Raw genomic sequence first — 15,848 nt, 5'->3', positions numbered from 1 at the left:
TGAGATCATGGGTTATTGTTAAGTTATCTCTACTACTGCACCAGATAAACAAAAGTTTATTAAATTTAAAAAGTTAAAATTGATGGTCCTGTAGACATCAGTCAAACCTTCTACCAGAAAGGGGAGGAGGAAGAAGATAAACAAATTTGGAGTATTCTACAACATATTGTCAAATTTTATTCAGGGTGTGGATTTTTTTTCCTCTCCTTTTTAAAAACAAATTTGTCATAAAGAGGGTGCAGAAGGTATTTTAGGTAACATAAAAACCAAAAAAAAAATTAATAATTTTTTTTAAGAGGTAACAGAATATGTCTTCCAGGTCAAGAACCATTCTTCACTTGATTCATCAGGCTGTGACATTCCAAATACATTTTCACTTCAATGTCAGAGTTCCCAAATCACAACACAACAAGGTGTTTAAAATTCATTTATTGAAAACTGAAAAGGGAAAAAAATCAAACAGCTCCCCATGTAACAACAGTCTAATGTAAAAAGTACAGAAGCTCCATGAATCCAGAAAGGTTCCCCCCCTCCCCCCCACTCCCTCCCCCCCCACACACAGAAAACCCCTCGTCATGGAGGATCCAGAGAAATCCATGGCCAAATGAATGCTGCTTTGGCCAGAGGGAACCCCCTTAAAAAAAAAAGCCCTGACCTGACTAAGCAGACTGGTTACAGGGTTTGAAAAGATGCTGGACGATGCCTTCAATTTCAGGATTTTTTATAAATCAAGGCTTTTAAGGAAAGAACATAGAGCTGTCTCCTCCTCTTTCCCTCCCAAGCCCACTTTGTTTCTCCTGCCCTACCGAGTCTTTAACGTAGGATACCTGTCAATCAGACCAAGTTTAACAACTTTACCTTAACTACATCAACAAAGAAACCAAATTCATACACCTTGGCTTCTGCTGGCTCTCCTTATAAATCAATATTGAATTCTGAGAGTTAGAAGTACCCAGCTAGTATTAAAGGTGCCAACTCCCGTGTGTCCAAAGGCTGCTCATAAATATCTCAGCCTTTTTTCTACCTTGAAGGTGGTACATTTATAATTATTTTGTAAAAATTTAACACTTAAATTACACCTACTATGTGAAAATTTAGAACAAAACCCACCATCACTCACAGTAAGCATTCAAACCTACATCATCTATGATCTTCTAGCATTATCTTTGAACATACAATTTTGAATTTCTTGCCTCAGAGAGGTAAATAAGTTAGTTGTCTTAAATATGCTGTCAATTAACCCAAGGAATCCTGGTTCTTTACCTGGGGCCTGCAAATAGATTACAGGAAGTCCCTGAACTTGGAAAGTAAAAAATAAAATAAAATAAATTACATCTTTATCTTCTCTAACCTCAACTGAAATTCAGCATTTCCTCTAATTTGGGGTATAGGTAATTAAATATTATTCTAAACAAAAGCCCATAGACTGTCAAAAGGATCTGTGACAATAAGTTAAGAACCCCTAAATTAACAAGAGGACTGGAGCAAGAGAAGGGAAGAGGGAGACAGCACCCCTGTCTCAAGAGTGATAGGACCATTTCTCCTGAGAATTTTTTAAAGCTGGGACACACCATTAGAAATGATTTTGACAAAGTTTTAACACTATTGATTTTCTTAAAACATTTCCATAAATCATGTAAATCGGTTTCTTTAACAATTTTTATCTTAATCCTACTACCACACCAAATAACTAGTTCAACTATACATGACCAGAGGACAAATGAACTAAACCAATCCAAAAACCTAATCGGGTTTGGTTCCCAAAACACTCCCCCCTAGCAACTAACAACAGACCTGGCCCCCAGTGAGAAGCCGATCTCAGACTCACCTATTCACTGTTTCTTCCTAACTACAAATAAGCAGAAAAGTGGTCAAACAATGAAGCACAGAAAGATGGGTGAATCCCAGACACCTGGGCCACACAGGAAACAATGGTTAACATTTTTTATAGCACTTTAAGGTTTACAAAGCACTTTATACATATTATTTCATTTGATCCAGATGATGAAAAGTAGCTGTCAAACAATCATGATTTTGCAAAATTCATATGGTCCCAAGAGAGACCTTTCTGGGGGACCCCAACAACTCCTCACTTCCCTCCCCAGGCCCAGAAGAATCAGTGGAAAACTTCTAAACACATAAGGCTTTACTTCCAATCAAGTAGGCCATTTTCCCAAGCTCTCAAAGAACTACATAAAATGAAGCGGGGCTATTTCTACACTGGATGAAAACCCTTCTGGAACACTGCTCAACCCTCTTCTCCTAACTCGCTGAATATATTTAAACAATTTAAGTCTGAATGAGGGGAAGGATCAGAGAAAAGAAGAGTTGATAAAATCAGCTGAATGATTAGCCTGGAAAGTACATCTCAAAGATGGGCACAAAATTCAATGGAAAGATTGCTGCCAAATCAGCACCCTTAAATTACTCGTAGTACAAATGCAAATCTATGTTTACCTTCCAAGTAAGGGCCCAACTAGTCAAGGAGTGATATCCTTGCAAACCACCATCACATAACCTAATGCCAAATTCAACATTTCCATTCGTGGCCTATAAGCAGAAAATTCAGTAATGACTGGTCAGGTTACGTCAACTCTCAAACCCCAAGAAAATAAGTGAAAATGGCCTGTGTTCAAGTATCAAGAGATTTATAGTAAATCTAACTCACTCCCAAATTATTACTATGCTGCAAAAGGAGCAGAATTTACAAATAAAGTCATCACTGATGCAAAATCAGGTTGCAGAAGCCAAGAACTCTCCAGATGGAATTACTAACGTCCCCTAAAACTGAAGCCCATATCATGTGATTTCATAGAGGATCTTAAACCTAACCATAAAGAGAATTGCACGCTGTAGAAAGTGCCATCTGTTCTAGTTTTTCCACAGGAAAACTGAATTTCTCATCAAATGTTTAATCAACAAAGTTTTGGCCTTTGTTGGCAATCTAGATCAAATTCTCACCTCAGCAAAAAATAAAAGCTAACCATAAATTTCAAAATTAGAGAGATTAAACAACTGTGCCATAATGGACTTTCTGGTATTTTCTCTCTCCTCATTTGGAAGCTTACAGGTATAATAATTTCCACATGTAATTTTTTTCTTGGTAATTTCTCACTTACATTAATCTAGCCTTAAAAAGCAAAAAAAAAAAAAAAAAAAATCAAGCCATTAAAGAATGAAAGAACATAATTATTATAATTAGTACATATTGTCCCCTGTAGAAAAATGCCAGCTTGGAAGGTGCTGGCCCACCTGAGCCCTCCTGCAGCAAACAACTGCCCTTGATGGCCACAGCGTTCCTTCGAGCCCAACATAAGCTGTTCCTCAGCCAAAACAGAGATTCCAAGAATAGGCTGTTACCTAGGCTATTTTAATAAATGGTCTTGGGACTCCCTTACTGACACAGTCCAAAGAGGGAGAGAACAAAGCATATATTATAAAGGGTTTATTTAGATTCACTCTGAGAGAGTCAGTGATCTGGCAGGTCAGGTATAAGTATCTTATTTAAAAATATCTTTTTAATTGGATTTATTGAAAACTAAAAGGTACACACAATTAGCACCCTCAACTACCCTTAGGCTTTTTACTTTCTCCATAACCACTGCCTAAAACATCAGGATGAGAAAGATGCTAAGGCTTACAGTTGGTCTTGTCAAGAAAAAAAGCAAAAAATATCTGGTACAAAACAATTCATTTCTGCAGCAGGCTTCACTTCACTGCTTCACTGACAGAAAAATCCAATTTTAAAAAGTGCTTGGGCATAGATGCTTTTAAACTGGGAGGCAAAGACAACCAGGTGCACTTGGTTTGAACCAGACTCTTGTTACGCATCTCAACATAACACTTTAACAACTCTCTAAGTACAAAGAAAGGCTCTTCAAAATAAATTTTCAAAACACTATTCTCAGGGTTTAAAGAGAATCTAAGAAAAATAAAGCTTAAGCTGATTAAGAACAGTGCCCAGGATATTAAATTTGGGATGACCTTGTTTCAAATTGAAAAATGCCAGTTCAGGAGCTATTACCAAAAAACAAAAATAGAGAAGGGGAGGTTCAGAGAAATATCTAAGGCAAGGGTCAGCAAAGACACCATATCAAATTACTACCTCTTCCATATGTCCAACTGCCAAATAGAATATACTGGCCAGGGTAATCGAAGAGAATTCTTACCAAGTACATATGCCCCCCACACAAAAACAAACAAAAATAAAAGAGCACTTTCTACAAGAATCTCTTCAGTGTAGGGAAATGTCCTACTTGCCTATATTAAGACAAAGAAAAGGCTTAAAAATAAAAAAGAAAAATGTGAAGCCTGGCATTTAGTCATAGTTCTTAATAAAACAGTAAAAACAATGGCAACATTAAAACAGGGTCTTGAAAATGGATGAGTATTTATTCTATCATGAGACAGACCATCCACAAGAGTTTCAGATGGTAAAGAACACTCAAGGGACAGACAGTACTCACTGTTTGTAATTCACAAAGTATTCAATATTCTCAAACTCGAGGACTTAATTCATATACAAACAAAAGGCCTTCTAGGTGCATCCATTTCAGTTGCTAAACAATTTTAATCACACCCAGCACCAATCTAAAAGAGATCACAATAGTGACTGTGACATGGTGGTCTAAGATGCAAATCTCTGGGTATATCCCTTATATCTTGCACTCAGAGAATTATCTGGCCCAGTGTTTCATTCCTAGTATCACCACACAAGTGTATCAAGCATAGCATAATATAAAAATTAATGCAATGTTAGCTTTAGTTAGACATGGAAGTGACTGTGAAGATGGTCATCTGAACTAGAGTATGGATGATACAGAGTACAAGGCAAGCTTTGTGTACAGGAAGAGGGGTAACAGACTCTATTTTATTCTTCTAACCCTACTCTGTATTTGTGTGTGGTTGCTCCTCCAAGAATCTCAGAGCACTCTAACGTTCAAGTGACAAATATAAGCTTCATTTTACAAATGGAGAAGCACAGGCTGGAGGTTAAGTGTTTTGTCCAAAGTCTAAATGAATCAGCAGAAGAACCTGGAAGAAAGCCCAGGTCTCCAAACTCCAAAACTGGCATTGTAGCCACTGGACTTTACTGCCTCCGGATCAGTTCTATTTACTAGAAATGGACCCACCCAAGCTGAATAATTCAGTCTCATCTTCAAAAAAATCCAGCTCCAGACAGCCTGCCCAATTCCCTCAGATCTACAAGTCATTATCTTCTTTTTTGATCCTAGGCAAAAAAGCCATTGGGGCATCCATTTTCTGATCAATCCTCTCCTGATTACAATAAGAGAATTCTGACATGATAGTACCAACTTCCCTGAAACATGTTTTTGTTTCCCCTGGAAAACTGCCAGGAGCCAAAGACAGGCTCACCTCCCTCAAGCTAGCAGCTTCACAACTCCCTGGACTGTTTCTCTCAATCTGGTTCTGATTGAGTTTTGTTCTGTGTAAGTGGTGACATGCTCAATGTTCTTCTCCAAAGGTTACTGGCAAATATACAGGTCTATATTACATACTACATAGAAAGTACTTCAAGGAAGGGTGCGTGAATTTATACTCCTTTGACAATAAAGTGTGCATTTTGGTAAAAAGGCCTTATTTCAAAAGTGCATGCTGCTTTGAGTCATAGATACCAATGTCTGCAAGTCTTATCTCATCCTCCAGAAGCCAAAGGAGATGAGATATTCCCTTCCAGCGAGCCTCCCTCTTTGATGAGAAGTAGATCATCAAGTTGTCAATGACTGAATATTCTTGAGCATTTCATCAAAAGCTTCTGGGGAAGGGGGCTCGGCATTCTGGAAAGTGGCCTTGATCCTGCTGTAAAGGCTGAAGGATTTCAGTTCCAGCCAGATAAACCCAAAGCGATCCTCGTCAAACAAGATGAAGATGCCTGGAGTCCGCTCCGGGCTGGTGAAGCCATGTCCTGCTATCAGACCTGTGCCATAGAAACTAGGGGGGAAGAAAAAGGAAGAGATGGTGAGGGGGGGAAAAGGGGGGACAAAGGAAAGTCTTTTAAAGACACACAAATAACAGGCTCCAGTTATTCATATATATGCTTTGAGAGGGAAAAGAAAATATTCTAATTTTAGTCAAACTCAAACAGTCTTTAGGTAAAACTGGTTTTTAAAAAACTAGACACCACCAGGAATGACTAAGCCAAAAAGGGAGCTGAGTTTTCCACATGAGGGAAATCTGCAACAGTACTACACCAATATAACAAGCTGCTCTCAAGGGAAAAAGACCCAGCTCACAGCAAAGAGAAAAGGAGTTAGGTTACAATGGCCTTTTCTAATAACAAGGTCACTTACATGCATATTAATGCTTTAGCTTCTTTTTCCTCCCCTTTGTCTTTGTTCAACCTAAATATTACTACTGATATGATAGTAATGCATTAGAACCTAAGCATTAGCCAACAGCAAGTACACACAGACTGTCCCTATAATCAATGGATTTATCAAGCTCCAACAATGTACCAGAAACTGTTACGCATGGGAATATAAATGCAAAGAATGAAATAACCCTGCCCTCAAAGAGCTTATACTGCTTGTCCCTATTAAATGTCCCTACCCAACAACTACAAGGCCAGGAAGGAGGCCCCAGTTGCTGTGCAGGGGCAGCCTTGTCTGCTCCATGTATTTGAAAGAAGTCCTGAAGGAAGTGAGTGCTTCTACAAGCATAGGTGAAAGGGAGTAGGTCCCTGGGAATGTGGGGAGTAGCGGGGGAAGGCAGTGTTCAGCCTGTGCAAAAGCAAGGTGGGGAGAGATGGAGGGTTGTGTGTGAGACAGAGAAAAGGCCATTTGGGGCTGTGGAGAGTGTGTTGTGGAGGCTCCTACACTGAGACTGGGAAATTAAGTCAGACATGATGGGCTGTGAAGGATACAAGCCCCACAGAGAGGGCGATACTGGATACTCCTGACCAGGAGGGAGAACTGTTTTCCTGCCAAGGGCCATTTGGATATCTATAACATCATTCGTGAGCCACACAAAATTATTAACTTACAGCTCTCCAGCAGCAGGAGGTTGTTATTACCTAGTTTTCAGATCATCACCTGTTAGTTACCCTAGTGAATGATTTTGCAGGCCTTATACAGGCTGCAGGCCAGATGTTACCCACCTCTGCTCTAGACCAAGGGGTTCCTAATGTAGGGTCTTAGAACATGCTTCTTTCACATTCTGGCAACTGTCATTCCCTATAAATGCTTCCACTGTAATCCTAGGCATTTTATTTTCTACACTTAAAAACATAATTCTGAAGAGTCCACAAGTTTCACCATTCTGCCATATGGTCTGGCAATTCAATAAAAGTAAAGAACTCCTTCCAAGGGCAACAGAAAGGCCCTGCTAATTAATAATGCTGGGAAGTGACATGGTCAGCCATGCCCTGAAGCGAGTGATTCATACCAGAGAACACAGAGCTGAAAGGGAGTTGGTCTTACAACCCATTCAAAGCAGAGCAGAGGCAGCCTGGGAGGTCTGTGAGGGCCTGGACATGTCACTTCATTTTCTCTGTCTGAAAAATGAAGCTTTAGCCTATCATCCTGTGATCCCACGCTCCTTCCTCGTGCTATCTCCGAGCCCAAATTGTAAAGATGGTAGAGCACAAAATTAGGTTTTCGTTTTGTTCTTTTTGTAGAGGCCCAGTCCCGGATTTTATCAAGAGAACCATCCGAGGGTGGAAATTGCCTCCACTGCAGTCAGAGAGTGAACGGGCCTTGGCCAGTCACACAGCTCATGTGCTACCAGAGGAAGGATGGAGTCCGCGCAGTGGACAGTCAGGTTATAACAAGAGCAGTGACCTGGACAAAAAAGTGGCACCAGGCTCACAGAGGCTTTAATCCCATGGCAAATCGCAACAGATCTGTCCAATGGGGCTCCTTCTTCAGCAGGCTAAAACTTAATCAATGAGAATAATCAAAGTCACTCCCTCTCCCCCTCAGCCTCTTTCTCCCAAAAAACCCGGAGTAACACCAGTTACCAGAGTAACACTCTGGCTTCCTAGTTAAAAATGAAAAATGGTGAAGTTAGTAAATATATCAGCAGGAGGGGCAAAAATAGAGCCTGACCCTGTGCCTAGAAAGACTGGCACTTGCTTGCAAGAGTCTAAGAAACAGAGATAAATGATTTCTCACTTTGGGGAGCAAAAGTTACCATAGACCCCAAACCAGGTGAAGATCATTCACAACATTCAAGCAATAAAGCTTAGCCAGTAAGGCATCGATTATTTCATATTTCAAACCTGGCTAGATCTGGGGTCCATCATTGTGGGAAATTCTATTAATACAAACTGCAAATTATCAATGCTTTCTTGTTACAAGGGCTTTTACAGAGAGTCTCTAGAATTGTTCTTTAAAACAACATTTTGTGGGGACTAGGGCAACATAAGATCATCCATCTATTATTCTTTGCTCTCCCCGACCCAATTTCCTTTCTAATCAAGTATTTCTTCAACATTAAATGATCGCAGATTTTAGGATTTAGAAGGGATCCTTACAGGTCCTCAAGTCCAATCATCTCATTTACAGATGAAAAAACTGAGGCCTGAGACATTAAGCAATTTGCTGACAAGTGATCAACAAACTACAAACAATGGGATCTCATTCTTTCCTCCTTTTAGTCAATTGTGAGAATAAGACAGTATTTGTCACAGAAAACCATTTTTGAAATTCTGCCAAGTCCCCTTAAAGAATTTCCTCATTATGTGTGTAGTATTCTCAGAAGGATGTTTGTGAGTCGATTACTGCTGCATTCTCAAAATCTAGCCACTTTTTGGGGTTCAGAAATTGTCATATTTTCCATCCTTTTCCTTCCTAAGTGGTCTTAAGAGAACAATATCACTCCTTCCATGCTTATGTCACTTCTAACCTCTACATACTTGGTCTGGACCACTCACTCTGCCAGATTTACATAACACAATGGAGTATTAGATATTAGGATCCAAATGTCACAGGACCTCAAAAATTAAGCTAATTAATAAAATAAATTTAAACCATAATTTAAAATTTTCAATTAAAATTATTTTTAATTTGAAAAATAATTTAAATGTTTTAAATTTTTAAAAAATTAATTAAAAATAAGAAAGGAAAGGGAATTGCCAGCATTTTTATCACAACGAATCCTACGTCCCTGTTTATCTACAAACACTCTTAGAATGACAGGCCTCATCTGGGTGCCATGCCAAGTTTTCAGAAGATTTGGTTCTGTTTCCATTGCCTTTTGCTCTTTTACGAGGTGATATCACTCATCATCTTTTCCCATTTTTCCTACAGTGTTTTACAAATAAAATTTCTAACCTAGTGGTATCCTTGGCTGCCATATCTCTACCTCTGACAAGAAAAGAAAGTGTTTGCTGGAGTCTAAAAAGATTTCTGAGATAATATGTTCATCTTGTTGGGGTAACTGCCTTACATCAACTTAAAGGTTTTGTTGAAAACAAAAGTCAGTATCTTTGCCTTTTTTCCATGTCTCATTTTTTCAAAATCAACAACTCATGTTAATAATTCGTGTTGAAGCTATCATAACTTTTCAGGGATTTCTTCTCTCTATCCTAATTTGATGTGGATTTGGATCTTTACAATGGCCTGACTGCACAGAGAAAGCTGAGTCTGATGACTTCTGTGGATTAATAATACCCATTCATTTTAGTCTGATAAAATAATTAATTTCACTGTGCTGTTTTTATGACTTCAAAAATTATTCAATGAGTGCCTACTATGTGAACATTAAGTTAGGAAGTCCTAACCTGACACAAGCTTTTTTAAAAAACTCCTAGAACCAATTAATTGCATCAACATTTGTAGGGACTTGTCATGACCAGCATGCAGAAATGCTGATTGACGGCAGTGGCCATGGTCAAGATTAGGTGAAGAAGAAGGTAAGTTCCCAACTAGGAAACAAGAAGGAAAGATCCCCTGTACTGGAGTGTGAGCTGAAAGGCCTGGCTAGGCTAGAGTGGGGGGGGTCCCTGGCCTACAGGTCCATCCCAGAGAGACAGGGAGAAGCAATCATCTCAAACTCTTTCCACAGCACATCAGATAAGTCTGGTGCCGACAACAAGAAGAGAGGCAAATCAACCTTCACTGGGGGTCCTTTTGTGCTCACACTGTCTCATGAACCAAAGATGGACACAAAGAAAAGGGAAAAACAGGAGGAGGGGAAGAAACCAAGAGCCAGCCCCTGGAAATCTGTCAGCAGATCCCACAGGCACCGGCATTGCTGAGAGGAGAGGGTGGACAGTGGAGAATTCCCACAGGCTGAGGCTCTCCCAAGGGGCCCCAGGACCTGCGGTGAGCACAAACCAGCCCAGAGTACAAGAGAACTAACCTGCCCTTAGCTGCTCCCCACAGTGGGGAACTAAAACTGCTCACAACAGACTGGTCAGAACTCTCTCACCTCTCCCAATTCACAACACAGAAGACAAAGCTTGGGCTGCCCCCATTTCTTACCACATCCGACAGGTTCGAGGGTAGTCTTCATTTCTGGAGATCACTCCTGCGGGTAGCACAAAAGGCTGCCCGGCCTCGGACGGAGCTGGGTCTGGGGCTGCTGGTGGCACCCCTCCGGAGGCTTCCACCCCCTTCTCAGTCCCACCTTCTTCTTCTGCGGCCCGAGAGGGAGTAGGCAGGGGTGGCTCTGGCTTCTGGTAAGCAGGCCCTGGCGGGCCTTCTCTGGCACTCGGGCGGGCATGGCCCTGCCCTTCCTCCTGCCCCTCCTGCTGCTGCTGCTCCTGACGGACTTGCTCTCGTACCTCCAGGATGATACGCGAGAGCTCATTAAAGTTACGCAGGTTCTCGACATCAGGCAACTGGATTCGGTGCATGAGGTCAATTTCTACAGTCTGCTGGCCAGCTGGAATATTGGGATCTCCCTAAAAGAGCCAAGGAATCAGCAGAATGTTATTTCAGGAGTAATCTGGAAAATATGCATTGACTCTTTGATGGTCCAGCTTCTAGTTCATAGACCATATGATCTCCTTCCTCTCTCCCATTCAGTTGTAACAAAGAAAGACATTTCAGATGCCTTTTATTAAGTCTACTTCCCATTCCGAATAGCTCATTGGGTTATTAGGCCCAGTGTTCTCCTTGTCAGGGATTCTGGTGATTATGGGACATGGCCGGGAAGGGGGGGAAGAGGGGAGTGGGAATTGTTAGGAATCAACATGAACCCCATCCATTTGCTCCTATGTCACTTGTATCACTTGAATTGATATTCTTGTAGTGCATCTTTATTTAAAGGTTTGTAGTCAAAATAGGTGTAAATGTAGGTATGTACAGTAAGCTAAATCAGAACTGATTTGCAAATGTCTATGTCAAGCCATGAAAAAACAATGTTGAAGGAAAGGGAACCAAGGATCCCTGTGGACAGTGAGCAAAGTGTCCAAAGAGGGACTTAGGGAGGAAATATCACTAAACAGAGTTCAATATACAAAAGCTGGGATGTGGGGGCCAAGCAGCCTCAAGGAAAACATACCTGAAGGAAAAACTGAGGCCAGATCTTCATCCACCTGCCCCCTAAAAATCCTACCATCTTCTCCACAAAACTGAAGGGCTCAGAAAATAAGGACTCACTCTTGGTCCAAGGTTGAAATAGGGGAACGAGCAAGAAACAACTGACCCAGGAAGTAGGGGACAAGTTGGAGAATTGGGACAAGCTGACCTCTAGGGTGAATGATGAGCAGAGATGCTTATCCAGAGACGTACTCTTACTAGATGCTGATCACCTGGGAATGGGGGCTGGGCCCTCACCAAACATCAGAAACTATTTCAAGGCTGCTAAGCTGATACCTGCCCTGAGTCACACAGAGAAGGAGAAACAGAGACAATTCAAGTCTAAGTCCTAGAGCCAAGACGGATCTGACTTCCAATCCCAACTCTGCCTATGATAGTCAAAGTCCTGCTTTATCAAGTCACATCCCCTCTGTGGACCTCAGTTTTTTCAAGTATAAAACCTAAGAGAAGGACTGGACAATTTCTAAGGTCTCTTCCACTTCTAAGTCAGTGAAATGATCACAGGCTCGCCGACACCAAGGGCATCATTCCCCTACCTGATCACACCACGAAAAGTTAGATGCTGGAAATTATCCTGGAGTCCAGGAGCCAGACAGGCCAGCAGGGAGACAGCGCCAGCAGACTTACCGTGATCTTTGTTCCTTTGGCACATTTCCCATGGAAGCTCAGCATGACGATCTCTAAGCCGTGGCTCCCATAAGTCCCCTTGAAGAGGCCTGGCCTGATGAGGTCATCAGGCCTTCGAGGAGGGAGGTAGATTCGCCTATAGGTCAGACAATTGCTGCAAAGGTACAAAAATCACAACAGAGCAATGTCCACATCAAGGTTCCTGATTTATGGAAGAAACCATCACCTATTTTTCTTTCTTTAAACTTCAGGAAATGTCACAGTTTGTTTTATCTCCATAAACTTGAGATGGAAAATGTCATTTGCATCCAGAGAGAGAACTATGTAGACTGAATATAGATCAGAGCTTAGTATTTTCATCTTTTTTTGTTTGTTTTTTTTCTTTCTCGTGGCTTTTCCGCTTTTGGTCTGATTTTTCTTGTACAACATGACAAATATGGAAATAAGTTTAAAAAAGACTGCTGATCTTTTGCAGAGATAGGGAGAAAAATTTGGAACACAAATTCTTACAAAAATGAATTTGAAAACTATCTTCGTATGCATTTGTAAAAATAAAATACCAATGAGAAAAAAAAATGTTTAAAATAAAGTGAATACATATATCTGTATTTATCAAGCCACAGATGTGTGTGTGTATATCAAGAAATACAGAGAAAATACAAAAATGAAAAAAAAGAAAAATACAGAGACAGAGAGAAACTTAATTAAAGTCTAACTCTGATTAAGGGAGAGAGAGACTCACAGTAATGATAGACCACTAAAGTGCTGCAGTTTGTGTATATAAACATAGGCATGTTAAATGCATATCTGTTTTGCATAGACAAAAATGCAAATGCTCAAAGTACTGTCAAACATGCAAGCCTTTTGTGAAACTGCTCTAGGCAGCTTCCTCAGGTTCAGAGGGGGCAGGATGCAACCAGGACTTCTTGGCATGTAATGCTGACACTTACTCATATTGACTGGTATATATGAACTTCATCAGAATAAGCTCCTGCATGTGTTCATGGAAAATGTCTTCCAAGGTCCGCCCCCATTCTTCTCTCAGCCATGTTCGGAATTCCTGCCAAAATAATAAAATTCATTAAATTCTTCACAGAAAATTGGCACAAAGAGATATCTTTAAATGATCATCCCCCAGCTGTTTGTAGATGATTTACTAGTAATATTTCCACCATGTACTAGAATATAATATTTAACTCTTAAAAACTACCCAAGCCAACATAGTTTATACAAAACTCTTAGTTCCTAATTCTAGTGTCTTTCAACATTATTTAGAATCTTAAAATTCAGCAGATTCAGATTTTATTTTCAAATTATTCCAATTTGTGAACTATTTTGAAGTATTTTTCTTTCCCCAATCCAAGCAGTTTAACAAAAGTGAATCAAGTGCCTGTTGTGATGGAGTTCTTTGAAAAATAGATATTAAGTACAATTAGGTGGAGCAGTAGATAGAGCACCAGATGAGATCAGGAGGACCTGAGTTCAAATCCGACCTCAGACACATAATACTTCCTAGCTATGTGACCCTGGGCAAATCACTTTATCCCAACTGCCTCAGGAAAAAAAGAAAAAAAGAAAAAAAGAAAGAAAAATAGATATTATAAAGACCAAAAAAAATTAACATTAACATGAAAGTGAAAATGTAAATATCATTATAACATACAAACATTTTACTATAAATAATGTGAATGGTATCAAAGATAAGGGCTTAGAGTTAAGAGTTCAGTTTTCTATGAACACAAAGAACCTCTCAGTGCTAACCACAAGAATACCAACCAGGGCAGCTAGATGACACAGTGGATAGAGCCCTGGCCCTGAAGTCAGGAGAACCTGAGTTCAAATCTGACCTCATACACTTAACACTTACTAGCTGTATGACTATAACCACTTAACCCCAATTGCCTCCCCCCCCCCAAAAAAAAAAAAAGATAAAAATTGGAAAAAAAAAAACTACTAATCCAAACAAACCAGGAAAAAAATTTCTCTAAAGTATATTTGTTCTAATAATAGCTTATTAGAGCACTGAATCTGAGGATGGAGAAGAAAGGGACCAAAGAATTCATTAAGGAACTATCAACTTCTAAGTAGAAGCAATAGCTCCAAAAGCTCTAGATAAAATCAAGGAACAATCCCAGAATCTCTACTGACTTCATACACCTTGATAAATAAATACATGGTCTAGGGGTTGGATGGCAATTTATGGTAAAGAGCAAAATGAAATGGTTTTTAACAGTAAAGTACCTAGAATAATCTAGCCAGGTATTCTCTAACCCAGGTCCACAAGAACCAGATGTCCTTGGGTCTCAAGAAGTTTAAAAATAAATCTGGTATGCCATCTGGGAAAGATTAATTATAGCTAGCACTCAATAAATACTTACTAATAGTTTGATGAAGCCACAAGCTCATTTGATGAGATTTGTTTATCTCTTCTCAACTCATATCACTAATAACACACAACCCAAGGCATAAAGATTCATAATGGTTATTAAGAATGATTATAAATGTAGTTGGATGACTAATTATGTTTTACATGGTTTCCACATATGTAATGGGTATCAAATTGCTTGCCTTCTTCATAGATGGGGAAGGGGCTGGAAGCAGAACATTTGGAACTCAAATTTGTTTTAGAAAAGGAATGTTAAAAATAAAGAACTAAAAACAAAATAAAAAATTAAAAAAAAAATCTAGTTAGGTATTAAATCCACTCATTGTACTTCCATAATGAATGGCTAATTATGTAAATTTATTAGCTGACAAATTACATGAGTTTAAATGGAGTTATAAAAGATGTCATTTAACTGATAAAAAAGTTAAAATATAACTGATATTTTGTGGCCACTCATTCTTCCTGACAACCCTAGAAATATATTCTTAAAAAACTCAAACCTAACAGAAAACTACTTAAAAACTTTTTATACATCTGTGTAGAGGGCTAATTGTCATCCCTGCCACTAGAATCAGTAGGTATGCCAAAAGCATTGCAAAGGGCAGCATTCGTGGAAATAGCACTCAAAACTAGTAAAAAGGGGGAATTATTTTTTAATGTGCCTTTAACCCTTTCAACCCCAAGATACACAACCACAAACTAACTAAAGCACATACAAGAAGAGATTAGCAAATGAAGATGTTTCCACTGGCTGCCCATCCAGCCATACTGGCCAGCTAGAAGACAGCCTCCCATACAGTCTGTGGAGCATCCTCCTTGATTGGGATCCAAAGCCCAGAGCAGGAGTTTCAGCTTCTCTGAAGAGGCATGCAAGAGAGTAGCACTAAGGTACCTGCTTCCATTAATTATCACATCAATCACCCAGATGTTCAGAAGCACAAATCACTCTTAAAATGCTAACACTGGGTACATTCTGCTTGTTTCTAATTCAAACTGTAACAGACTCTAGACAAAGGAATTACTGGAAGGCAGGTGACAGGAACAAGGACAGCTGCCAGAAGCATTTATAACACATAAATACAACCACCATCTTAATTACATTTTTACAAGCCAGTTTCTCAGATACCATTAGCTGATATAAAATGAAAGACAGCAGGGTATTGTGGAAAAAGTGCTAGACCCGGACTCAGGAGAGATCTGGCTCACATCTCCCTCAGCCACTAACCACCTGTAAGACTGTAGGCAAGTCTCTTAACGTCTTTGAGTCTTGGTTTCCTCATTTGTAAAATGGGGATAACAATGTCTCTGTTGAGATAGACTTCAAGGGG

At 39.8% G+C, this 15,848-nt stretch overlaps 1 protein-coding gene across 5 annotated transcripts in view; it reads right to left on the bottom strand.

The window, feature by feature from the left end:
* Positions 1-413: 413 nt before the first annotated feature.
* FBXO31 (F-box protein 31) overlaps positions 414-15,848 on the bottom strand; it is a 69,049-nt gene continuing 53,614 nt past the window's right edge. For all 5 annotated transcript variants that reach the window (XM_051974816.1, XM_051974815.1, XM_051974818.1 and 2 more), the window contains 4 exons: positions 13,085-13,194; positions 12,135-12,288; positions 10,446-10,867; positions 414-5,952 (listed from right to left, as the gene is read on the bottom strand). In XM_051974816.1, coding sequence (XP_051830776.1) covers positions 5,730-5,952; positions 10,446-10,867; positions 12,135-12,288; positions 13,085-13,194 — 909 coding nt within the window. In that variant the 3' untranslated portion in view covers positions 414-5,729. The remainder of the gene's footprint in view (positions 5,953-10,445; positions 10,868-12,134; positions 12,289-13,084; positions 13,195-15,848) is intronic.

The sequence above is a fragment of the Antechinus flavipes genome, chromosome 2 (genome assembly GCF_016432865.1).
Source record: "Antechinus flavipes isolate AdamAnt ecotype Samford, QLD, Australia chromosome 2, AdamAnt_v2, whole genome shotgun sequence".
Classification (NCBI taxonomy): Eukaryota; Metazoa; Chordata; class Mammalia; order Dasyuromorphia; family Dasyuridae; genus Antechinus; species Antechinus flavipes.
The sequence above is the reverse complement of the archived record's forward strand: the minus strand, read 5'-3'. Positions and strand labels throughout refer to the sequence as shown.